Source organism: Emydura macquarii, unplaced genomic scaffold (assembly GCF_026122565.2).
Source record: "Emydura macquarii macquarii isolate MOO-44397 ecotype Brisbane River unplaced genomic scaffold, CSIRO-AGI_Emac_v2 contig_499, whole genome shotgun sequence".
NCBI lineage: Eukaryota > Metazoa > Chordata > Testudines > Chelidae > Emydura > Emydura macquarii.
In genome coordinates this window covers 10014376-10040901 of record NW_027130636.1, presented here as the reverse complement: position 1 = coordinate 10040901, position 26526 = coordinate 10014376, and the positions used below count along the sequence as shown (strand labels likewise).

Here is a 26526-nt window from a genome sequence, read left to right as displayed (position 1 = left end):
CTTAATTTTCAGCTGTTGGGTTTGCTCATTTAAGCCAGCTGCTTGCACTATTTTAACATTTAGGGCCAGATGTTATACTCTTACATTGACCCAGTACCTTATTCTATGAATGGTCTCACTGGAGTTAATAAACTGCTCTTGGAGTAAAGCATTGCTAAACTCCAGGAAAGATATCAGGATCTGGTTAGTGATGGGTGCTTTTCGAATACGTTTAAGAAATGCATAAGATTTTTTTGCTTTTAAATTGGAATACTGAAGTGAGAGAACAAAGCCCCGCTCGTAGGGATTTTACCTAAACAGTTCGGTTTTTGGCTTCTGTGTGACAGCGTCCGGGTGCCATTGCGCTGCGCGGAGCTGTAATAGGAATAATACATGGTGTGACTAAATAATGTATCCATTTAACAGATCCAAATCTTTGTCATTTATATGCAGAAAGGGGTGTGTGTGGGGGGGGGGGGGAGGGGATTTACTAGGAGGAAAGAAAAGGGGAAAAGGAGCAAAAGTGTTCCGGGCCAAACGGGTGCAGACGCTGCAACTTTTCCATGTCTGCGCTTTTGATCGGCTCTTGCAGCGCAGAAGGTGCCCTGCAAAAACCCAGCCTGTTAACTTGGGAACGGCTGTAGGTGTGCTGTAGGCTGCAGAAATGAAATGTGTTCCTCTTTAAAGTGCTGCACAACTCGCCTTGTTTTTGCTGTAGGTGGGTGGTGCAATGAGCGCCTCTTCTTCCTTCCCCCACTAGAGCCAAACCTCCAGGGGCGCCGTTTGTATCCACGGGCCAGTTTCGCAACCCAGAGGGTGCCCGGGCCGAGGGGGAGGGGCCCTTAACTCTTGCGGGGACGGACGGGAACGTGGAGCTGCTGCCAGCCACCAAAACAAACGTGCGGCGCCTGCGCTCGCGCCGGGGGTGTGTGTGAGTGTGTGAGAGCGGCGGCGGCGGCGGCGGCGCGAGCTGGCTGCCCCGGGGCGCAGCGCCGAGGCTGCCTTGACTTGACTGAGCCATGGTGAAGATCAGCTTCCCGCAGCCGGCGGCCGGGCTCAAGCCGGAGAAGGCGGCGGCGGGCGATGGGGCCAAGTCGGAAATCCTCCTGCCTGCGGGCGGCGTGAGTCGGGGGGCGGGCGGGCCCCCGCGGGGAGTCCCCTGCTCTCCGCTCCCTCCTCCCCGAGCCGGGGGAGCGGCCGGGCGCAGCGCGATGCCAGGGGAGCTTGGGGGGGCGCTCAGCGGGCGGCCCGTGCCTGGGTGAGCCTGGCGCTGAGCCGGGGGTCCAGACCGGGCAGCGCCCCCCAACCGAACTCCCGCGCCCCGTGAGCCTTGAGCTGGGGGATCCAAAACGGGCAGCGCCCCCCTCACCCGCCCCCCGCCATGTGAGTCTCGAGCTGGGGGCTCCCACTCCAGTGTATTTGGGGGTGCTGCAGAGCATAGATCTGTGTCTGCGTCCCCAGTGTGTGGGGAGCCCTGAGTGTATCCCCCTCATCCCCCCATTGAGCATTGCTGTCTGGCCGGCGGGAGGGGCAGTGGGGTCATTATAGGGTCCGGAGCTGGAGAGACAGAGCAGCAACCTGGGACACAGAGAGCGTGCGGCGGGGCGGGATGCGCAGCCCGTCCAGCTCTGTTTTGCGAGTCTCTTATTTTGTTACAGAGTCTTTCAAAAATGAAATCCTGCTTGCCAAGGTGGTTTGCCTCTTCCATCCCCTGGGTGGTGGTGCCACGGTGTAGTCGGGGAGCCCAGAAGTCATGTTTACGATGGCTCTCGTGCCTGCTCTGGCTTAGTTCAGGCTTCTTAGATACCACCCCACTCCAATGCTGCAGTCTTGCTGTGTTTTTGTTATTGTTGATCTTTCAGGTGCACGTTTTCCCTCCTACCTAGAAGGAATGGCTGTCATTTCCCTTGGGTATTACATAGCCCTGACTGGAAAGACTGCCTGTAATATAAATAAAGTGGCCAGATTTTCTGGGCACCAGATTTGGGCAGGCAGAGCCCCATTTACCATGGGGCCTTCTTTTGTTAGTTTGTTTCTATATAGCTGAGTCTGTGTATGGGGAAATATTTCCCCCTCTCTTCCCCTAACACCATGTCCGGATATCCTGCTGAATCCCTGGGGCATGCTTGTCTTTGTCTTTTGTATTTAGGAAACTGTCTTTGACTCTTGTGAACTGCAGCCCCTTTTGTCTGGACATTAGATTCACTTTGAATTAAAAAGACATTAGGCATGATTTGGCCCAGCAGATCTTGGCACACAATTGACTTGTGACTGGGACATCAAGACTCATTTCTCCTCCCATAGCTGGTCTTACATTATGTTTGCAGCTAGAGGGCTGCTCATTTGAAACAAGGACCCATTCTTTCCTACTTGTTTGTGAAGTCATTGTGGACGTTGGTTTGTTTTCTAGGGGAGAAATGGGCACATTGATATTTTGAGAGGCAGCTGGGCATCCTCTTGTAGGGAATGGTCTTGCTTGGGCAATAAAAATACAAGATGAGATCAATAAATACAAACATTGTTGCAAATACTGTCTCTTCGCCCTAGGCATACATTGAGTGAAGGTAATCTGAGGCTAATTGTTCCTGGATGATGATCAAATTAAAACTTATTTTAATTAAGGGTCATCATTAGCATGGAAAAAAGATTGTGAGAAATGAAAATCTGGCCATTTCAGGGTTTTGGCACAATTAAGAACAAGGGGAGGAAGTGGTGATAATGTGTAACTAGGAGCATGCCACAGTTCTGATCAGATTCTTCACTTTTTCCAAGTTAGGAATTGATGTTCCCAAGTTGAATTTACTTGGCTGGCTTTGATTTACTTTAGAGGATGGATGACCGAGAAAGGAAAGGTCATGCATGTGGAGACTGGGATCATGCCAGGCACAGAGATGTATGGGGGTAGTATTCCCTCCTGGGAGTACTAAGTTGTTCTTGAGATCCTGGGATCTGATTGCAACTGATCTGATATGTCCCAACCAAGGAATGCTGTAAGCTTGGTAATTAGCAGTGCTTATTGCATGCTAGTGGCTGTGTATATGGTACCTCTCAGTTGGAATGAAGGACTGTTGCCCGATAAAGAGGTCAATATTGTTACATATGGATAGGAATCTTTAAGTGCTCTTCAAATCACATGAACTATTATGGTCTCATCCTGGAAATTGTTCTTTGGGGGGACCCCCACTGAAGTTAATGAGGGTCCATAAAGGTCTGTGTGTGTGGGGGGGTAATGACTGAACTGAACAACTTGCAGGATCAGGGCCAGCGTGACTGACAACATCATCTGGTTTAAAATGCTTCTGAAACAGAGCATGGCATTTAAGTAGCATTTTACGCAAATGCCTGAAAGTGTGTACAAAGTTTGATTATTTATTATACCCTGTTATCTCACTGTGTTGAAAGAAACTGATGTATCCATGCTGTTGATAGCAAGCTGGGTATTCTGAAGTGCATTTTGGCTCTAAATTGTCTCTGTCAGAACAGGATTGTGGAATTGTCTATTAAGATTCAATTTATAAAGGGTTAATAATAGGTGGTTTAATAAATTGTTGTTCACTTGTTCAACTGGTTGATAGGTTGCTAAAAACCATGATCTTCCCTGCTACTGATGTGCTTATAACCATCCATAAAACATACTGCTAGTGTCTGTGTAACATGCTTATAACAGCTATTAATCATTAACCCTTTATAAGCTATTTATAAATGGAACCTTAATATAAAGTGTGGTTATTTATGGTCTCAGCGATTTCCAGATCCAGCTTGATCAGCTCACAAATAAAAAGGCAATTTCATTCTTCCTCTTCCTCTTCCAACTTTCAACCCTGAAAACTCAACCTAGAATTGGAAAATCAAGCTGCTTTTTTTTGGCTCACATGTCATCTGCAGTAAAGATTTCTGCAACTGGAACTTAGGTAGTAATTCTGCTGATGTTGCATAAGTTAGACTAGAATCCATCTCCCCTTCTTCTGGTCTTTGAAAACGGGAGTTAAAAAGTGGCAAAACCTTGTGTTACCAACTCCAAGCACTCAAAAGTCATGAGATTGGCTTAAAAATCACAAGATTTTTTTAAAGAAAGAATAATGTTGGGTCATTCTTCTTTGCCTTTTGGTTTCTGGACCTTTGGGTAGCACTTGGGTCATGTTTTCAAGCTTTTATTCCCCCCTCCAGCTATGAGCACTATTTAAAAAAAAAAGAAAGCTGAGACTCTCAAACAGGTTCTGGAGTCGAGCAGGTGGGGCTTTCAGTAAAACACCAAATATAGCAAGATTTGCGATCAAGTTGAAATTTAGTAACACACCAAATAAGTGGAGTAAGCAGAAATGACCATGAATGCACATAGGGAGCATGTCTACTGAGTGAGAAAGTGGTATTTTTATGATGTCACTTTCCAGAGTAGAACTATATTAGATACTTTTTATTATAGTTTTGTGTGTGAAGCTCATGCGAACTGGACTAAAAGGAGCGCATATTCCTTTGTGTCCATATGTTCTATAGCAGAACAACCTTTACTTACTCAGTGGGGTTTATCCTTCAATGCTTTTCTTGGCACAGTGCTTGCTGCTGCGAACAGTTCCTGCTCTTTCACCCTCTGTTCTCCAGCTGCTTTGTGTTAAAATGACATTGGTGACATAGAAACAAGGTTCTGTGATCTCTTTTGCTTTTGACCCCAGAACTTCAATCCCAGCTGTAGGAGATGTGGCTGGAAAGTGATGAAGTTTGGACATAATCAGTTTGTGAATTTAGGCAAATTAATTGTAGATGCAAAGATGTGACAGGAAGGAAAGCAGACATTTGAGATTCTAATACATTATAAATTGGGGTCTATTTAAATCACAGAGAAATCACACATTTTTCACGGGTTGGTCATGGCATAAATAGCAAATTTTGTGGATGTTTCTTTTATGCTGTACCCAACCCATGAAAAATGTATGATTTTTCTGCAGTGTTTCTCAAACTGGGGGCCCTGATGCAAAAGGGGGTCGCAAGCCTATTGTGGGCGTGGGGGTTTCACGGTATTGCCACCCTTACTTCTGTGCTGCTGCTGGCCGTGGCACAGCGTTCAGAGTTGGGCGGCCAGTCAGCAGCCACCGTTCTCCACTCTGCCTTCAGAGGTAGGTGGCTGGAGATCAGATTTCATGGTCTATGATGCGATTTTCACAGTAGCGAATTTGGTAGACCCTTAATTATAAAAAGTTAGTAAATGAGAGGAGTCTGACAGCAAGCTCAAGTGAGGCAGCATTGTACTTCCCTGCTGCGCAGTTGAAGCGATCGGTTTCATTTGGAGAGACCATGTAATTAAAACTCAATAAAAAATCCATGTAATTTTGAGGCAATCACAATATTTGAAGATTATTTTTACTATAAAATCTTCTTGTCATTAACACAGCCTGGAAGATTCTTAGCAGCCTTGCTGAGTGTGGATGGAATAGTTTTTGAGGTTATGTAGTTAGCTGAATTACTTCTTATCTTTTATTAAAACATATTTCAAGACACTTAACTGCGTTCAGTATGAATTAATCAGACTACAAGATTGATTTTTGAAATGGAAAAGTACAGTTATATATGCAGATATTTTCAAATACACTGATGGCAAAACCACTTTTGTCTTTTGTTTGTGTATGATCATGACACACACATAAAGTCAAAAGATTTGTCTAGTCAGCCTTTGAAGAAGCACTCAAGATTAACAGAGCTAACCTGTGATGGCCTCAGCCCTCCAGCCCAGTGCTTTTCTTCCATTTAATCCTTTTGGTGTTAGTGGGTAATTGTCCTACAAGGATGATGCAAGATCCAGAGGAAGGAGTTTCTTAAGTCTCTTATGGGAAAATGGGATAAGAGGGGTTGGAAGAACATATTCTTAATTTCTAGCCCTCTTTTTGCCTGGTTGCACTTCAGCTGTCTTTGGTCAGAATCTGTGGCTGAACTCCCAACTCTGCTGAATATGAAACAAAATGCCACTTCCATCAGATGTTCCAGGACAGCCTGGACATACTGTTGGGTGTTAGCAAGCAAGAAGGCAATAGGCCTCAATATGGCTCTGGTAAGACTGCACTTGGAATACCGTGTTCAGTTGTTGGACTTTTAATTTCCCAGGGAGATAGATGCCAATTGAAGGGAATGCAGAAGGGACTAATAAAATGATCAGAGGCTTGAGGTGTTGATTTAAGATGAAAGATTGAAGGGCATTGTTATACAATCATTAGATCTGTGAGATATTCACCTACACCTTTCAAATATTTGTAAACACAGAGGAAGGAGCAGAAACATATAGCATGGACTGAGGGAGCTGGAGATGTAGGAGGGGGATACAGCTGGGCATAATGGGATGAAATTAAGCAAGGGGAAACCTTTAAATGTTAAGTAAATAAATAAATAAAAATTCTTCCTGACACAAATGTGCTAACTTGGTGTTCATCCTTTCTATTTTTGCTTTCATGCTCTAGACAGAGAGGGTTGGATGTGGTTCTGTCCCTGAACCTACCAATGACTTTGTCTCTCTCAGCTGAAGGGGTTCATCTGAGGTTGATAGAGTTGCTGTTCTAACACTGGCTGAGTTTCATCTGTGATGTGCAGGGGTGTTGTGTTCCCAAGGAGCTGTGATTGCTGCCACTCGATCATTTAGCCAACCTCACTTTTTTTCTTGGTGATCTGTGTTTAATGTAGAGCTGGCAAAGATATGTTTAAACATAAGTTTTTCTCAGCCTGCACATCTCTTGACCTCACCATTTATTACAGAAGTTATTTCTATGTGAGCAAGAGTTTCTCCTTTGGTATAAGTCTACAATGAAGACTCAAAAAAGAACTGTCCAAGCCATGTTGACATAAGTGCTTGTCAATGGGGTACTGGTGCATGTGATGCTAGGTGCTGGGATATGTTGTACAAATTGGGACTGTAAATTTACCCAAATTGTCAGCTTTACTGTAAAAAGTATGTAAAAATTCATAAGCTGTTACAATAACCTATAATAAATGTTGATGGGAAAAAGTATAAAAGGGAGACAAAATAACTTAATCAGTCAAAACGAAAAGGCCAAGTTGATATGATTAAATGACTGTGTTGAAATCACACTTGTGAAGGAGATGTGGAGCTCTAAGTTAAGGATCTAAAATTGGAATGTTGGAATTAGGCCTCACTGGTTGACAAAATAATGAGGGGATGGACTGTTCCATCTATCACTCCCTTTTTGGGTTCTTAAAAGGAAAAGATTTTGTGGGGAAAAATATGAGAAGGAGAAAACAACACACGAGAATGAAAGAACAGATGGAGGCTACTGGAACAAACTTCACCATCATGGCTGCCATCCCCCATGTCATCTGCAACCCTGAGCCTTTGTCAGCCAGATCCTGAAAGGTATATTGACCAGAGCGGGCCAGAGAGAAGGATTCAGATGATATTGCCATCCTTACTCTCTCCTGCTGAATTGTAAACACCACTTGAGATAAAATGGGATTGGACTTTAACAACAGCAGAAACAACAGCTGCAGCCCATCTCAACTGATTTCTTTTCCTTAGCAGGACAATTATTATCTTCTTTAATGGCATCTAAGAGATGGTCAAACAAGATTTTTTTTCCTGCTGAAACACTCTACAGCTGAAAGGAAAAGAGAACAAGAAATGTTGCTAAAATGCATGCCTTACATAATACTTTACATTTCAAATGTTTTAACTGTTTTTCCTTCTTTTCTGTATCGTTGTTAAAAGGTTAACAGGACTTTTAATGGTATGTTTGCCCAGCAGCTAAGCAGACTGAAGTTGCTGCATTCCAAACCATAGATCTTATTTAGCACTGTTTAATGTTTGACAGTACCTGGGTTATGTTAAAAACTTTAGCCCATATTTTCCATCTAAATTAATACAATATTTTATGGGATGATGGGCACAAGATTAAAAACTAGATGGTTACATGAGGATGGACTGTGCTTTGCTGGCTGTAAAGGCTGCTCAACCTCAGCTCTAAATTAGCAGTTACACAGTGTTTAGCCAAAGTCATTCTGCTAGTATGGTTTCAGCCCTAGTGTAGTGAGAGTCAAGCTCCTGCGTGTGACTTCCACCCAGGATGGCCTGGAGAGCAACAGTGCTGGATTAAAGAATTTGGGGGCCCTGTGCGCTATAGAAATTGTTCTCCACTCCTTCACTCAAATTTGGGTTGGCTGTCCACCTGTCATAGTGCAGGGGTGGCTGAGCCAAATTTGAGTGACACTGCACCCTGTATGCCAGGTTGCGATGCCACTCACTCAAATTTGGCCTGGCTGCCCATCCATCATGGCAGAGGGGTGGCCAGGCCAAACCTGAGCAGAGCTGTGACCCCATATACCAGGTCACAAAGCTGTCCACTCAGATCTGGTGATCAGGGCCCTCTCTGAGATTGAGCTTTGTGCAAGTGCACCGAGTGCACATTTGTTAGTCCAAACTTGGGGAGCAAAGAGAAACTTCTGGGGAGAGGATATAAGGACAAGTCTTTCAAATAAACGGCTTAGGATAGTAGGCAGCAGAGGCAGAGATAGTAATGAAAACCATGTGACATCTTAGTAGATTTATTTTGAATATGTTCAGCTAACTTTGTTTACAAGCATAGGAGTCAAGAATTTGAACTTTTGAAGTTGTTGGTTACTTTCACTTGTTAAATTAACTTTCACTTTTCATGTTAAATTAAATAATATTTTGCTTTGAAAATATTTGGTTTTGGTTTTTCTCTATCCCCAAATCTTACATATCCAACAGAGATGAAAGAACTTCCTCTTCATTTTGCTGCATTGGTCATGGGACCACAGTCTGACATTTTAAGACTCATGGGCTCTGATTATCAGCTTTCCACTGTACAGTTGGGGAGGCAGAAGTAAGAGGATTGGGAAGGCATTGTTTGAGAAATGGCAACAATTTCCTGCAGGTTCCACTCGTGTGGAATGATAGGAGCTAGAGAACTTTCTGGAATTAATAACTGGATTTTAGACATTAATATTGGACATTCTAATCAAAGATGATCTAGGATACTGCTAAAATTGGATGAAAAAAATGTTGGTAAAATAGCCACTTCTAGCAGAAGTGCTAAATAATATTGAATTTAGAAACATGGGAATCTTTCAGCAAATGAGATGTAGGTTGAGGTGTTGGAGACTTCTGAGCCTGTGAAATTTGGTTTCTTAAAAGTGTACCCTCAATCTGAGTACACTCTCGAATAACTGAATAGGATTCCTATACAGTATTACAATATTGTAAATAGGTGTGTTTCTGTCATGAAAAAGGATCTTTTATTTACCTTCCTTCCACACTGTAGCTTTCCCCTCAAAACATTTGTGGTACAATAAGCATTGTGACAAAGCATGGAGATCTAGTTAATTGTCTGAAAGGGATAGTCATTTTAATAGGCATGGGTGGAACAAATATGAGTAAGAGGCAGGAAGCTTATCTCTATCTGGAATGTATTGGTCCAGATGTCTCATCTCTCGTTCCCTCCCCTTTGGGGCACTTAAACTTTAAAAAGAAAAAAAATATTGTCTTGAGACATTCCTTTTGAGAGGTAGTAAGCTCTCTGTCATGTCTGTCTGAAGGCAGTATTTCATAAGAATGGCCATACTGGGTCAGGCCAATGGTCCATTTAGTCCACTATCCTGTCTTTGTGCCACATGCGTCAGAGGGAATGAACAGAACAGGGCAATTTTCAAGTGATCCATCCTCTGTCATCCAGTTCCAGTTTCGAGCAGTCAGAGGTTTAGGGATACTTAGTGCATGGGGTTGCGTCCCTGACAATCTTGGCTAATAGCCATTGATGGACCAATCTTCCATATACTTATCTAGTTCTTTTTTTAACTCAGTGATGCTTTTGACCTTCACAACGGGTTCGACAAGTTGACTGTGTGTTATGTAAAGAAGTACTTCCTTAAGTTTGTTTTAGATTTGCTATCCCTTAGTTTCATTGGTGACCTGTTGTTCTGGTGTTACGTGAAGGGGTACATAACACTTTCACTTTCTTCACACCATTGATTATTTTATACACCTCTATCATATCCCCCCTTCAGTCGTCTCTTTTCCAAGCTGAAAAGTCCCAGTCTTTTTAATCTCTTCTCATGTGGAACTGTTCTGTACCCTAATAATTTGTAATGCCCGTCTCTGTACTTTTCCTGATTCTAATGTATCTTTTTTTTGAGATGAGGAGACCAGAACTGCAGGCACTATTCAAGATGTGGGGATATCATGGATTTATATGGTGGCATTATGATATATTCTGTCTTATTATCTATCATTTTCCTAATGGTTCATAACATTCTGTAAGATTTTTGAGATTGTTGCTGGACATTGAGCAGATGTTTGCAAAGAACTATCTACAATGACTCCAAGATCTCTTTCTTGAGTGGTGACAACTACTTCAGACTCCATCACTATTTATGTATAAATATTTTCCAATGTGTATTATTCAGCATTTATCAATATGGAATTTCCTCTAAAGTTTTGTTGCCCAGTCACCCAGTGTTGAGATCCTTTTGTAACTCTTTGCAATCGGCTTTGGACTTAACTATCTTGAGTAATTTGGTATTGTCTGCCAACTTTGCTATTTCACTGTTTAGCCCTTTTTCCAGATCATTTATGAATATGTTAGGCTGCACAGGTCCCAGTACAGACCACTGGGGGACACTGCTATTTACGTCTCTCCACTGTGAAAACTGTTTAAAACATAGGGGAAAAAGGTAGGAGTAACCAAATACTGGTTCTTAAGAGGACCTTTCTTTTTATCTCTTGACTGCTTACTTTTGCTTAAGAGCCTTTGGTGAGGGACCTTGTCAAAGCCTTTCTGAAAGTCTAAGCACACTTTATCCACTGGATCATCCTTGTCCATATTTGTTTGACTGCCTCAGAAAATTCTAATAGATTGGTGAGGCATCTATGTGTCTGATAATTCTGTTCTTTGCTATTGTTTCAACCAGTTTGGTAATGAAGGTAGTCTTACTGGTCTGTAATTGCCAGAATTGCCTCTGGAGCCTTTTTAAAAAATTGGCATTGCATTAGTTATCCTCCTGTCATTTGATATAGAGGCTTATTTAAGTGATAGTGATATCACAGTTAGTAGTTCTGCAATTTCATGTGAGTTCCTTCAGAACTCTTGGGTGAATACCATCTGGTTGTGGTGACTACTCACTACTGTTTAATTTATCAATTTGTTCCAAAACCTCCTCTATTGACACCTCAGTCTAGGACAGTTCCTCAGATTTGTCATAGAAAAAGAATCGCTCAGGTGTGGAGATCTCCCTCACATCCTATAGAATGAAGACCGAGACAAAGAATTTATTTAGCTTCTCTGCAATGGCCTTGTCTTCCTTGAGAACTCCTTTAGCACCTTAGATGTCCAGTGGCCCCTCTGCTTCTGATGTACTTAAAACACTTTTGCTTTTAATTTTGTGTCTTTTGCTAGTTGCTCTTCAAATTTGTTGGCCTGCCTATTTATACTTTTACACTTGACTCGCCAGAGTTTGTTTGTTTCTATTTTCCTCAGTTTGATTTGAATTCCAATTTTTAAAGGATGCCTTTTAGTCTCTAACCACCTCTTTTGTTCTGTTGTTTAGCCATGGTGGCGTTTTCTGGGTACTCTTACTGTCTTCCCCTCCCGCCATTTTGGATATACATATAGTTTGAGCCTCTATTATGTTTTTTAAAAGTTCCCATGCACCTTGCAGGCATTATGCTCTTGTGACTTCCTTTTAATTTCCATTTAACTAGCCGCCTCATTTTTTGTATTTCCTCTTTTTGAACTTAAATGTTGCTGTGGTGGGTTTCTTTGTATTTCCCTTCCCTACAAAGATTTCTAAGTACCATATTAGAAAGTAATCTCTGCTGGTCTAAAGTCTTGTGGTTCTGTGTTACAAACCAGACCCAAAATACATTTATCATGTTATATCTTGTTGAAATCTCATCTCTCTCTTATTATTTTTCTCTGACAATTACATTATGTTGTTCATGACAGTGCATTACTACAACTGGAATAAGTAGCTAAGATAGAAATCTCTAATAAGCATTTCTATCTAGGTACTTGTATGGCTCCTATCATTGTGACATTTGAGTACCTCCCAGGTATTTAGAAATAACAGCAGTCTCTTCTTTCCCTGCCTGTAGGCAAAATAGCTTGACAAGTTAAGTAGTGGGACTTTTTTGGAGCAGTTTGTGTGAGAGTGGGGTACGTGTCTGTCTACTTGTTGCAGAAAAGCTAAGTGAAAGAGATGGGCTTTGTAGTTTTTCTGAACACAGTGAGGTTAATGGTTATTCAGTGTATCTCATCTGGACATGAATTCCCTCCTTCGGTTGGGAGCAGCTCCCATGAAATTTCTGTCTCTTGCACACCTGAGCCACGGACTAGTGATTAACATTCTTGTGGTTCCAATAGAATATGGCTGTTGTGATTGTCCCTGCCCACTGAGGGAGAGGTCATCTCTCAAAAGGGACATATAGACTATCAGGATGGAGATGGTGAATCAGATTCTGTGTTCAACTCAGCTTAAACATAGAAGTCATAGTAAACCTTTTCTTTTCAATCCCATAAAAGTGTTAATTGGATTGCCACCTCTCCATAAAGTCTGGAAGCCATAAAATGAGATTGCTGTTGCTGCTCTTTTTCCCCTCATTTGTGTATTAAGTCTTTTTCCTCTGCCATAGAAAGATAGTTGTATACTGTATATTTTTATCTATCCATATGTCAACGACTTCTTCAGGAGTCAGGTGTTTTGATTATTATAATGCATTGCTGTTCAGTTCTATATAAGAAAACACTAATTATAGAGCAGAAAAAAATATCTGAGTTCTTTCTAAGGAGGATGCATTGTCCTTAGATGCACTGTTGCAAGTGATCTGCTTTTGTGTTGCTGTCTCTTTGCACATGCATGAGGTTACAGGCAAGGTTCACTTTCCTTTGTGAGACTGTCCGAACACAGCATAGAAAGAGTTAACAGAGTAATGGCAGCACATGTCATGTTTTGGATGGGTTTAGTTAGGCCGGGGTCAGTTAAGGGAAGGGAGAGGGGGCACTGAGGGCAAGGAGGGGGGTGAGGGACACAGAGAAGAAGATGGTAAGAGAAGTAACATTGAGGTGAGGAGACTGGGGGTGAGGAAGGAGGGTTGGAGCAAACTGCCAGTCAGCACAGGGGAGAGAAAGTCGAGTCAAAACTAAAACTTTCTCCAAGGATCTGTCTGTGCTGCATCATAAACCTGGGTCTGTGGGATCTGCGCTTGTGGACTCTGTGTTTCCAAGCCTGTGCTTGTCCACTCAGTGTTGTAAAACTGGGCTTACTTTTGCTGAACCTAGATGTCTCAGCTATGCTAATGTGTCCATATTGCATTACGCAGATGTTCTGATTCGGGTCTGTGGCTTGACCCGCATCTACTCTGCAAAATGACAGGCTTGGACCTGAGTCCCAGTGGGACTTGGGCTGTGACCCACCTTCCTAGCAGGGTCCTAGGGCAGAGCTGGGTCCTTGCTTACCCGAGTCAGACTGATTTGTGTGTGGACAGAAATGGTGTTTGGGCTTAAACCTGAGTCAGAGCCTGGGCTTAGTGAGTGTGCAGTGTGTAGACATACCCCAAAGGACCAGAGGTCCCTGCTTTGGCTGCTTCTGTCTCTACTGGCTGAAGCCTCTGGCTGGATCCTCTTTGCAGCTTTTTCCTAAGACCACATGCTGGGGAGGAGGGGAGACGCCACCTAGGACCTAAGGCCCCCTCATTGGACTGGGAGGGGTCTCCCTTGCACAGTACTGGAGGAAGGGGTGGCCTCAGCTGCGCCCCTTTTTACAGTATCTAAAGTTGAGTGCTGAAAAACAGAGGATTCCAAAATCACTAATTGTTTTTGAAAATCTCAGCATATATCTTTACAGAGGTGCAAAAGTTGGTATTGTTCTTAAATTATATGTTTCTTTGGCCCTAGATGTGTACTAATGGGACTTGGAGTCTATGGAAAAAGCATTGTTAGCTTTGTTGATACAACAAAACAATGAAATGCCTTATTGCTAATGTTTAAAAAAAAAAAAAAAAAAAAATCCTCCTCAGGATTCAAAAACATTAGCAGAGATGAATAACTTCAGATGAAATGCAAAACCTTTTGATGGTGGGATTTTTTTCTGGCATATTGTCTGTTTCCAAAAATGTCAAGACTACAGAGCCTTTTCTTCTTTTGTAAAACTCATTGGCACATTGTAGTAAGTCAATAATGTGCTTGGCTTTTGTTTTGGCATTACTTCTACAGTCAGACAAAAAAAGGATGGTATTTTCTGAAGTCTTTGGGCTGGTCTATGCTGGAAAACTAGGTCAATCCAGCTATGTTTCTCGGGTGTAAAAAATCCACATCCCAGAGTGACATAGGTCATGTCTACACTGAAGTGCTACTGCAGCGGTGCCATGCTGCAGTTGTGTTGTTGTAGCATTTTAAGTGCGGAAAAGCCCTCTGTCTGAGTTATACATGATCTATTGTGGCATTTGTGTTTGTAAAGATTAGCAGATTGTCTCAGCAGAAGGTCTTCACAAATGGGGGAGCTGCCTGATTTGTATTTATCTTGGTATTTTGACATTGAATAGTTTGTTTTCTTGTTTGCATTTACTGGATAAGGGGTTTTTCTCATTTTTAAGGCCAAATTTCTCAAACCTAGATACGCAATGTCGTGCTTCTAAATCCATACCTAAGTATCTAAATAGAATTGGCCTGATTTTTTTGTGCGTGCCTGCTGTTCTTGTTGATTTATGAAAATAAGGCCACTTTTATTTGAATGCTTAAATATGGCACTTAGGTTTGAAAATGTGTGCCTCGGTCTTCACCACAATCATTTATTTTTTTCTGTCTTCACTTCTATTCTACATAGGGCTTGGAGACATAGCTATGATTCTTACCAGAAAAGCTTATTCTGTGTGGGGCTTTGTTGGTGCTGCTAATGCCTTACATAGTTTTCCTCCTGGGAAACAATGAGGGAAGCTGTACGACTTCAGCTGAAAACCATCATGCATCTGCCAATAATATATATTTAAATAAATAAAACAAGTATCCCTTACCCTATGCTAAGGGGAAAAATGGAACAGCCCCTTGGTTCCCAGAATCTTTGAAGGAAAGACAGGTTGGGGAAGAGAGGGTTAAATATCCCCTTTTTACTGATGGGAGAGAATGAAAACATGATCACAGAACTCTGAATGCTCACAGGTAGTAAGCTGCATATTTAAAATCCTTCTGTCTTTGTCCTATAGCAACAAAGCTATGTTTTAATTAATTAGCAGTTAATGTTGATATTCTAATTCACATTGCAGCAAAATGGCTAGAGACAGGAGGTTAAATTTTGTTTCTAGTCATTTGGGGTTGTATTGTTTAAAGATGTGATTAGATTAATTAATTGTGACCTTTTTGCCTTTGAATGTGATAGTCTGCTAATTATAGCAGTTTCTTTTTGTCTCCTAGACCTCTGAGTCAAAAAGCCACTGTTTGTGTTCTCAGTAGAAATACTGCTTACGGGGCCCTGTACAAACATCCTGTATAAGTGCTTTGCACAGGAAGACCGGTTGCCTTGGAAACTGTGATGCAATATTTTTTCATTTCTAAATCAGAGCATTAAAAATGCTTCCCAGTCCATAAGACGTCCTGATCCTTTGTTTGCTACAGGAAATAGTGATATTCATGGACCCTTCTTAGTATTGCTGCACTGACACCTTTGAGTCACACTCAGGGCAATATTCAATACACTGTCTCCTGCTCTTCATATGTCACTCCCCATTTCTATTTGTCACTGGCCTTTCCTACCTGCTTATAACCAGTTCTGATGGTAAAAAGCAGGAGCACTTATCCTTTTCGTAGTGTGGGAAATTGTTAGTGGTTCAGAAGAAATTTCATCTACTGTAGATCTTGGCCTTCTTAAATATATCTTTTAAAAATACTCTATCCCCCATTAATTCATCAGCCCATTCCTTATCTGCACCCCACTAGATTTTCTTTTTGAAAATCCCTGTATCTGATTGACTGCCCTCTGTGACACTGAACCTCCACTGCTAGCTCCTCCCAGAGGTATTTGCTTTGAGCTCCTCTGGTGTAGATTACTGCCCTGAACTCCATCATGCCTCTAAATATGGAAAGCACTGAATGTACAAATCACATTGCCGAAGTCTCAGGGTCTGAAGGCAATGGACTGGAGGAATGGTGACTTTCCACCAAATGAAGGGAAGTATGCTTTGGTGTTGGAAAGAGGAAGGGGTTGCATTTTGAAGTGACATTGGGGACATTTTTTTCCTTAGGAAGATCTAAAAGATTCAAGTAAGTATGCTAGAACTTTTCTGAACCTTCTGAGGTCTGACCATTGCTACTATGGCTGCAGGGGCTGAAAGACTCACAAGTAGTTAAGTATATTTATTTCTTCCCAAAGTCAATGAAGGTGCTTTTCATACAGACTTTTTAAAATTCCATTACGTGGTCGCTAATGTTGGAGAAATTGGACACATGATGATTGCAAATGCTGGGTATGGGTAGCTTGACCGTTATCTCTTCCTGTAATTGATACTGACCTTTGGTTGCCAGAATTAGAAAATTGCACCATTGTGTAAATCTGTATTTGTTTCCAAAATTTCATTTTGGTGTATGTTCCCATCATTTACAGTCTGTTTGCGGTGTTTATAGTTCTGTTACCATACCTTACACTTCCAGAATACAGACTGGTCTTCTAAAATGACGACAACAAACAACTCTCTGAAGATTGCTGGTATTATTGTAGATACTACTCTGCCTTTCAGGTTATCTGTTGACTGTCGTTTCCCCTCAAAGCTGCATCCCACTTTAATTTTCGACTCCTATGTAATCTCTTTCTCTTTACCTTCAATTCAGTTTCAAAATATATTATTTTTAATCTCCCAAACGTGCCCTATTTTTGGGATGCATATTTAGAATATTTATCAGGCTGTCTCTCTTACCCACCAAACCCTGATAAATCTAGGACAAAGTATTCCAAATCTGAATAGCACATAAACATATAAAAGCAAAGAAAAGAGTTGGTATAGAAATAGACAAGTCCATTAAACAGCTGAATACATACAAGCGTATTTGACTTCAGCTAATTTTAATATTGCATTATGAATAGGAATATGTTTATTTTAAAGTAATTGCAGATCACACCAAAATGAAAGAGGAATGTCTTGAATCCTAAGCAGAAGATTTCAGGGGAAAGTAATAAATTCTTTTATGTAATTAGATGTCATTCTGGTGGAAACAGAGTGCTGTACTAAAAAGCGATAAGCTTTTAAGGGCTGAATGCCCTTAACTCTTTTCTGGGGAAGTTGTTATAGTCCCATGTTTTGATCTGCTGGTAACAGCTGACAATAAGGCAGACGGAACTATTTTAAAAGCCAAAGAGACAGGTACAAGAAAAGGGCAGGAGTTAAATCCATCTCAGGTAGAGGACTCAGGTGGGGTTTGATTTCTGAGAAGTGTAAAGTGTGGCATGGCACAACTTCTGTTTCTTCACTTTAATTTATCATCCCCAGCCACGCGGTCATTAGGAAGGAGAGATCGAACCTGATATATATATATTTTTCATAATCCCTTTGCAACATTCATAAGCAAAGCTAAAGACCAAGCTCATGGTTGCCATTACAGAACTGTGCTTTGTCAATAATACTCTAGTTCTCCAGGCCAAGGATCGCAAAGGACTTTATAGATATTTAGGGGGAGATGTTCAAAGGCACAAAGGACACCTAGGTGTACAATTCCCATGGAAAGTTAGTAGGAGTTGGAATTCTAACTGCCTTTTGTGCTTCTGGAAATCTCTTTAATTAAACTTCTCCACATTCCTGAGATATAGGCGTAATCAGATGGGAAAACTGAGGCACAGAAAGGCAAAGTGATGTGCACAGGGTCACTTATGAACTCACTGGCAGAGCCAGTAATAGAATCTAGATCTCCTGACTCTCAGTCCTGTACCTTTTCCATAAATCTGTCCTTTTTACCCTACCACTCCTGGTTTTTCCACAAAAATGTCTGAGATTTGATGAGTTTCCTTTCCTGGTTCTGCGTTTTCTCATTTAAACCCTAGCCCCAAAATTTGAAAAACCTTATTCAGCTCTACCATTCTCCCACCCAAAGGGGACTGAGTCATGTTAGAGCCCATCTACATCAGGCATTGGAAACCTAGGGAGGATGCTGTCTTGTAACATGAGGTGATGGATGTGTTGTCTGCAATATGCTGCTAATCCCGTTAGCATAAACCTATGTTGCACTTCGTATTCTGTTCCTCCTTTCCCTTTGTGTCCTTCCCTATCCTTTATTGCCAGATGTCCCTTTCTCCTGCAGTGGTGTGTGTGATGTGAATGTACAGCAAATGTGCAAGTCCCCAAGCTCTGTAGTGCAAACAGCCACTGATTTGGAAGCATGCCACAGGAGAAGGGGTAGTACAGATTTGCTGCATACTCCCTTTTGGAGCTCAGAGGGGAAGCATGTATGACTGCTTGATGCACTTGCAAAGAAATGGATATTATTTCCCATCCTGTAACTTGCCATCTGTTCCTCTGTTGCTGGGGAGCCTCATCCCCATTTTAAGTTTCCATTTCAGGCAGACAGATTAGTGCACATTGTGAGTTTGGGCGTGTGGCATGTGTGTATTAGTCTTGTTATGACTATTTATTGGTATGTGGTAGTGCCTAGCAGCCCCAATCATGGACCAGGACCCCATTGTGCTAGGTGCGGTACAAACACAGAACAAGAAGACAGACCTTGCCCCAAAGAAATTATTTTAAAATCTTTGTAGCTAGATACTTATTTTATGGGCCAGGCACTTGCTGCACTTGCAGCTGCAATAAATCCTCATGATTTTGGGGAGCCTTGCTTTGCCAGCTCCCCACCCTAGCTCATATCCAGGACTTCCCCCTCAAATAGCCTGGCAACACTCTCACCTTAAATAACTCAATAAGGTCCAATCTCTCTCAGTTGCAACAATACAACTGATTTTCTCTGCTCCTCCCACTTTCCTTCAGTAATAGGAAGCACCCTTACCCCACACTTCCAACAGATGCAAACCCAACCTACTCAACTGTCTAACCCTCCCATCCCAGATTTTTGCTATGGCTTATGGAAGTCTGCCTGAGGCCTTGCAAAACCTAGCATGAGTCCTACTTGATTGTTTTCCCATTTTGATTCTCTTTAGATTTTGGATCTGTCACTCACTATGTTCACAGAGCCTGTCCAATGCTTAGCACAACTGAGCCCTGACCTGTTTGGCCCATAGGTGGTACTGCTGTATGTGTTCATAAACAGGTAAACAGGACACTGATGATCTTCACCTTTTCTCTCATAAGCCTCCTGCATGTTTGTTTAAAATTAAAAGAAAAACCTCAAAGAAATAGGATTTTTGTATTTGCCCTGATTTTAAGCACATTCTCCAAATCAGCCTGTGACTTCATGTCCATGGAACTGTCCTGACAGTAAATCAGAGTTGCTCAGGACACCTGCCATTCTGCACATGCACACCACTCCTCTGCCCTGTTCTTGTAAGCGGTCAGAGCACTGAACCATATCAAGGAGCCTGTTCATGAGAAAACAGGAATTCTTATAAATTTCAATGTCCTTAGACATATCTGCAGAGCATGCATGCCTGCAGATCAAACCAAAATCAGGGAGGCTGGTTATTCAGGTCTGCTAGTTTAGACTTTCTCTCTTTACCCCGGTGCAGTGCAGTGTGTTCACTGGAATGCTTGGGCAAAATCCAAGATACAAGCTCTCTTGTTTAGTAATGAATGATTCCCAACCCGCCCCCTCCCCAGGGGAAAATGTGCTTGTGCTCACCTAGGTCCAGGCAGTGAGCTTACTGCTCAATCCATGATGCAGACCTATCCCAGACTAGCTGGTTCTTTTTTCAGTAATGGTGTCCTGGGCTCTGCTGTGTTTAAATATTCTTCAGTAATTAAATGTGTGGTTTGCTCACTACAGTGACCTTCATTGTACGACTAGATTGTGTGCCTTGTGTTACAATGTTAAATTAGCATTATCAGCATGTAGTGAAATCCCAGAGACATTGGGGACAATGATGTAATGTCACACACCAGACACTTCTCGTGTGATTTACTTTCAGTGGTTAGAGCCCTCATAGCACATGCTCTGGGTTAGTGTCCAACACTTATTCCCTTCCTGTGGTTTGCCTTTGCTATTAAGCTGACTGTCAGTCTGCTCTTTCTCCTCAGTTTGGCTTGTTCTGAAGATTTCTCCCTCAAGGCCGTTCTTGCTGCCCCTAGGTCACTCTTTCCCCTCAGACTGCTTTTGGGCTTGAACTAATGAGGCCCATCTGGTCTGATGCCCTACATGAGATGACAAAATAGTTCTGCCTATCTCTACAGGATCCTAAACCTAGATAACCTGTCACACACTATATAGGAAGCCAGGATTATATAATGCTGCAGTCTGGCATTAGAAACTTAGGTAAAGGCATCCTGTAGAACTTAGTAAAAGTCTGACTTCCCCAGTCTCCATCAACATTAAGTATGTGGCAGAGTCGAGAATCTTGAATGTAAGAAGGAACTTAATGTGTCTGGACTGTATTTCTCTGAGGATAAGAACTGAAATTACAGCAGTCACTTCTGTGACTTCTTATAAGCTAGAGACATCTTTATTTTACCTCCTTTTTTGCCTATATAGTGTATAGACACTAACCCTGTCAGAAAACGTTCTTTATTTACATGGCTGTCATTTTTTCACATCTGTTTCTACCTCAGAGAATCAAATTAATACCTGTTCTGTGCACACTCTGAATGTATATTTATTTTGATTTGTTTAAAATGTGTCGATTCGTAGCTCTGGATGGATGTTGCAAACCTTTTTTAGTAAAAACTGACCATGAAAAAATTGAGTCACTGTACAGAACTAAAATACCCTATCCAGGTTCTCCATAAAAATTTTTCTCTCCCTTTTCCTACTCTCCAGATAGATCCATATACATGGAACAAAGGTTGATAGAGAGGATTTGTTACAAGAAGAGTATCTGACTGAACATTTTGTATTGCATGTCTAACCATTAGATGGACCCTTTTTTCTTGATGAACAGAAATGTGCATACTAAATATTGAGAGACATTTTTAACCTTGTTGAGTTATAATGTTGACCTTCCAAGAGAGAAGTCCTTTTTCTGGAAGACTTTTTTTCTATTTTACTATTTTAAATGCTTCCCAATAATAGAACTATGAAAGGTGAGGAGGATGCTAGATCTGCAAAATTTGCAGTAACTAATCTAAAAAACCCCCCAAAAAAACCAGCGAGAGTTCTGTGGCACTTTAAAGGCTAACAAATTTAATATTTGCAGGCATAAGCTTTCGAGAGACTTCAGCTCTCTTCTTCAGATGCAGTAATACAGAAAATAGGTAACACAGAGGCATCTTATAGATATCCAGGTGCATTGAGTACAATGGGGGAGGTGGAGTCGGGTACTTAAGACCTAATGACGACCGTTGAGTTAGGAGGTGAGAATGGGTGAGCCAAGTAATTTACCTTCGGTAGTGAGACAGCCACTCCAAGTCTCTGTTTAAACCCAGTTTGAATGTGTCAAGTTTGCAGATCATTTCTAACTCAGCAGTTTCTCTTTGAAGTCTGTTTTTGGAGTTTTTTTGGAGAAGTACAGCAACTTTCAGGTCAGAGACAGAATGCCCTGGGGAATTAGTGTTCTCCCACTGGTTTATGGATGTTATTTTTTATGTCTGATTTGTGTCCATTTATCCTTGTGCATAGTGATAGTTCAGTCTGGCCAATGTACATGGCAGAGGGGCATTGCTGGCACAGGATGGCATATATAACATTAGTGGATATGCAGGTGAATGAGCCCCTTATGGTGTGATTAATGTGGTTAGGACCAGTAATGATGTCATTCGAGACGATGTGTGGGCAGAGTTGACAACGGGGTTTGTTGCAGGGATAGGTTCCTGGGTAGGATTTTTTGTAGGGTGTATGGTTGCTGGTGAGTATTTGCTTCAGGTTGGGGGCCTGTCTGTAAGCCAGGATGGGTCTGCCGCCCACTGCCTGAGCGAGAGATGAATCATCTGCTAGGATAGGTTCTAGATCTTTAATGATGTGTTGGAAAGATTTTAGCTGGGGACTGTAGGTGATGGCCAGTGGGGTTCTGTTGTTCTCTTTGTTGGGTCTGTCCTGTAGTAGATGATTTCTGGGTACCCGTCTGGCTCTGTCAATTTGTTTGTTTACTTCTCCAGGTGGGTATTGTAGTTTTAGGAATGTTTCATAGAGATCCTGTAGGTGTTTGTGTCTGTCTAAGGGATCAGAGCACCTCCCCCATTGTTCTCAATGCACCTGGATATCTATAAGATGCCTCTGTGTTACCTGTTTTCTGTATTATTGCATCTGAAGGAGAGTGAAGTCTCTCAAAAGCTTATGCCTGCAAATATTAAATTTGTTAGTCTTTAAAGTGCCACAGAACTCTCGTTGTTTTTGCTGTATACAGACTAACACAGCTACCCCTCTGGAACAGTAACTAATCTAGTTGAGCATGGTATGTTACTGGGCTGCCGTATGGTGTACTGGTTCCTTTTGAGGTGTGTGCTTTTCCTATATTTAATTCTGAGATGGACTGATTTTTTTCATATCATGATTAGTTAAAGGAAAAACTGCCCTCACTGTTAAAGAATCAAACATTCTCAGGGAAAAAAGCTGTTAATGAATCAGCTGTGATGAATTTTTTTAAAGAGATCTTAATTGGTAATTTTCATTTGTAATAGTAGAAATAGTCATGTTGTTGAGAACATACATATCTTATGACTCTAGCAGTATGACAGCCCAATAGAAGAAGCAGTGGATGCTTTTTCTAAAGTGTAAAGATGTGGTTAAACTGCTATTAAAGCAGGTTGTACGCTAGATTTTCCAAGAGCTTTCATTCTGTCTGTGTGATAAGTGACTCTGCCTCTGGCCCAGCGGCTCAAATACAGATTATAATTTAAAAGCAAGCAAATGTCAATTTGTTCATGTTGACAGATGCTGCTTCTCACTGTCTGAGCTTTTAATCTGCTGGTCTGAAATAACTAGATGCAAACAAACTGAGATGACTCGTGGGGCAAGTGATCTTTACAGTGTATTTTGCCTTATCATGGTTAATAGTTCCCCTTTCACTGAAAGGCAGCGTCTTCAACTTTGCTGGCTAAACCTTGCTCCACCAGAACATGATTGTTGGTGAGTCAGTTTCTTTCCTCATTTACTCTTACTTTCTTCATTCACTCTCATTACTCATTACTCTTTCATGGTCTTTTTGCTTCTCCAGATGCAAGCAAGGTTTTTTTTTCTTCTGCAAAATTCCAAACATTTTTTTTCTTGCCACAGGGATGCTTTGCAGAGATCAAAATTCCATCTTGTCTTGCATGCTTGTGCGAGAGAGATCAGCCTGCTATAGCCATCTTCCTCTCATGGAGCAAGTCTGCTCTCGCTGCACTATGAAAAGACAAACAAGAGGGGAATTTGCCCAGTTCAATCATTTTTCAGGTGAAAACACTCTAAGTGAGAATTTTATTTGCCTTGATATTTCTGAATCCTCTCCAAATGCTCAGGCCCCAGCTCATCATCTACATGCAGTGTTAGCACCACATGCTGAGAAAGCTGTAGGTGCATTATCTATTACAGGAGCTTGGCACCCGTTTGAAGTAATTTACTCATAAGCGTTAACATTTTTCTTGGCTGTAGTTGCTCAAGTTTTAGTAGCATGACAGCCATTTTTTTTATCCCCCCTCACTCTTTGCATCATTTATGTGATCATTAATATTCAGTGAAGTCTGTTTTTTCAAGGCAGTTGCCATGTAGCATGTTTTCCTACCTCAGCATTGCTGATAGAGATCCTTTAACTTCCTTTATGAATGTGATAGTTTGGTTTCTAATAGCTACTCCTTTGAAAAATCTCAGTGAGGGAGGAAAGCTTAAAATAGCAGTTTTCTTCAGCTTCCTTGCTCTCTTGCTAAAGAAGCAGTGAAGCATTGATTATGCACTGATCCCACAGCATTGGGAGTTGGCAGTGTATAGCAAGTGTTGTGCAAGTAAGTGGAGAAAAATAAATTTTGGTTAGCTTTTCCTGGAGGTGCTTGGGGATTGCAGTTCTGAAGCCACTCAGCTTTCTTGTCTTTGCAGATATATCTGTCTGAGTAGTAATAACAGAAAGATAGAATATCTGTCTGTTCATGTCAGCTGGGAATTAATCATGCAGTGAACTTGTATAAAAACGAGGTTAATAGGGTAGGGTCAGTTTCTTTGCTGGTTGGCATGATAGAAGTGGGGCTCTCAGAACCAGTGACAGGTCTCTAATTCTCTGGGCAGCCATTGTCCTGGAAATAAGTTAGTGCAGACTAGAGGCTGTCAACTGTCCTTCTCTCCTTCCTCACATGCCCCATCTGCACTGGAGGTTGTGGAGAGGATGGTGTAGATCAAGGAACTGGCAACACTGTAATCTCATCTGGCCTGTGCTACACCAAGGGAATTTCCAGCTAGGAAGATATAGCCAGCCTGAGCAGAACAAAGGGAACAAAAGAGCGAGGCAAAGAATCTGCTCCAGTGACTCCAAATAAGATAAAGTATTGTTATCGAGGCCGCTCAAGTTTCACCCAGGAAACAGCATTCTTGCCTTTTGGGAGCTTGGGATCATCCAGTTCAGTAGTGGATGGGTCTCAAGTCAAAATTCTTTTTATTTCTTCTGGTGGGGAAGAAGGAAACTCTGACAGCTCTTACTGTGGCTTGTTTAGTTCTGTTTGAATGGTTGATCATCCCCCTAACTACTTGTGACCTGTCCCGTGCCCAGGTTAGCCACCTGAAAATGCCAAGGTCAGGGCAGGCTGTAAAAAGGGAGCAGATTCTCCCAACACTGGTGGGTGGCACTGAAGCCAGACTTCCCAACCAGCCACAAACTGCACTGCTGAATCCCCACAGAAGCCAGTACACAAATACACACAGCCCCCTTTACTGCATTTCAGCTTCTGGCTCCCAAATCAGCACTGGGTCCAGTAAAGAGACCAGTTATTTAAACTCTCTGCTCTTTACTAAAAAGGTTCCCTCTGACCCCAAAGGGTCAGCCACAGTACCAGTTCAGTATAAGTTTGGATCTTACCTAAAATACCACGCTGCCAGCCAATCCTTTAGTAACTAAAACTAAAGGTTTATTGTAAAAAGAAAGAAATAAACCATAAGAGAAATTTTAAAGGGTCAAAGCAAATCAAATACATACAAATGATTCAAAGTACGTAAACCTCAGGTTTCTAGGAGAATTGTGGAGTTGCAAGCTTGTACAGTTCCTCTGGTACACATCCAGTACCTGGATGGGTCTAAGTTCTTCGGTTCAGTTGCAAAGTGAATAGATCCATAGGTAGGTGTGTGTCTGCAGCTGGACAGGAACAAAGACAAAATGGTTTCTGTGGTTTGATCTTATATACCCTCTGTCTCTGGCCATGTGGCCTGTGGAAACTTACAGGAGCTAAAATGGAGTCCAGAGTCACATGGGCCAATCCTGGTAACTCCTCAGGTATGCCTTTAGTTTCTTCCTGGGCCCTTTGCTTCTGTAAAGGTTTTGATGGGCCATAAAGCGGGCTATTGTCCTGCTGCCTCTCCATCTGGGGTGTATCCTAGCCAGCACAATTTGAAATACAGGTACATCAAATATGTCCATAACTTCCATTACAGATATAACACATAAACATAAGAATTATCATCTGACTTAGCACATTATAACCTCTCTAACAGAACATGGCATGGCACATCTCACATGAATTATTATGATTTTGACACACTGATGTTAACCAATATGACAAAGGCCCCTCCCCCTCAAATCTAATCAGTGTGACACTACTATTTGGTAAATCTCATCTTTTTCCTTTGAATTTGTAATGGATCCTGAAGTCAATATGGCACTCTGAATAAAAGAAGAATTAAACAATATGTGGCAGAATATGAGATGCTGGCACTCACATGTTATTAGGATTTTGGTCATTCTTCCACACAATCAATCCCGAAGCCTGGAGCATCATTTATTTTATTTTGATTCTAGATACAAAAAGGGGCTAGATTTAAAAAAAAAAAAAAAAAAAAAATTAAATTTCTTAAGGCATCTCTAAGCCTGCCTGTCAATTTTCATTCACTGGTCCAGAAACCTAAATGTCTGTGTGTCCTCAAGCTTAATGTTCTAGAGGGTTGGGGGAGGAGAGGGTTTGGTCATAGGAATTGCTGGACGTGATCAGAACGTTGGTCCGTCAGGTCAAATATCCTGTGTCCAACAATGGCCAGTGCCAGCTGCTTCCCAGGAAAGTGCTAAAGTCCCTGACGTGGGCAATTGAAAAGCCTATACTTAGGAAAATTTTCTTCTTACCCCTGGCAGAAATTGGCTAAAGCCCTGAAACATGAGTTTATTTCTCTTCCAAACTTTTCTTTTGTTCTAAATCCCATGTATTTTGAATGTGTGTTAAAGATGTGTTGGAATATGATGCTTGCGAGCTAGGGTGATGATATAAACACAGATGGTTGATAAAACCATTGCACCCCTCTCCTTAGGCAGCTCTTTAAAACAGGTGTATCACTCTCTTCTATTTTATTTACTCCAGGGACT

The 26526-nt window shown here is 41.7% G+C and overlaps 1 protein-coding gene across 5 annotated transcripts in view; it reads left to right on the top strand.

Annotated features, from left to right (window-relative positions):
* Positions 1-761: 761 nt before the first annotated feature.
* The window catches only part of ITM2C (integral membrane protein 2C), a 39412-nt gene continuing 13647 nt past the window's right edge, over positions 762-26526 (top strand). The window contains exon 1 of one of the 5 annotated variants that reach the window (XM_067538913.1): positions 762-1100. In XM_067538913.1, the coding sequence (XP_067395014.1) occupies positions 999-1100 (102 nt within the window). In that variant the 5' untranslated portion in view covers positions 762-998. Of the gene's footprint in view, positions 1101-1281; positions 1363-26526 lie in introns of those variants that run through there. The other 4 variants (XM_067538912.1, XM_067538911.1, XM_067538914.1 and 1 more) reach the window with 4 other exon arrangements.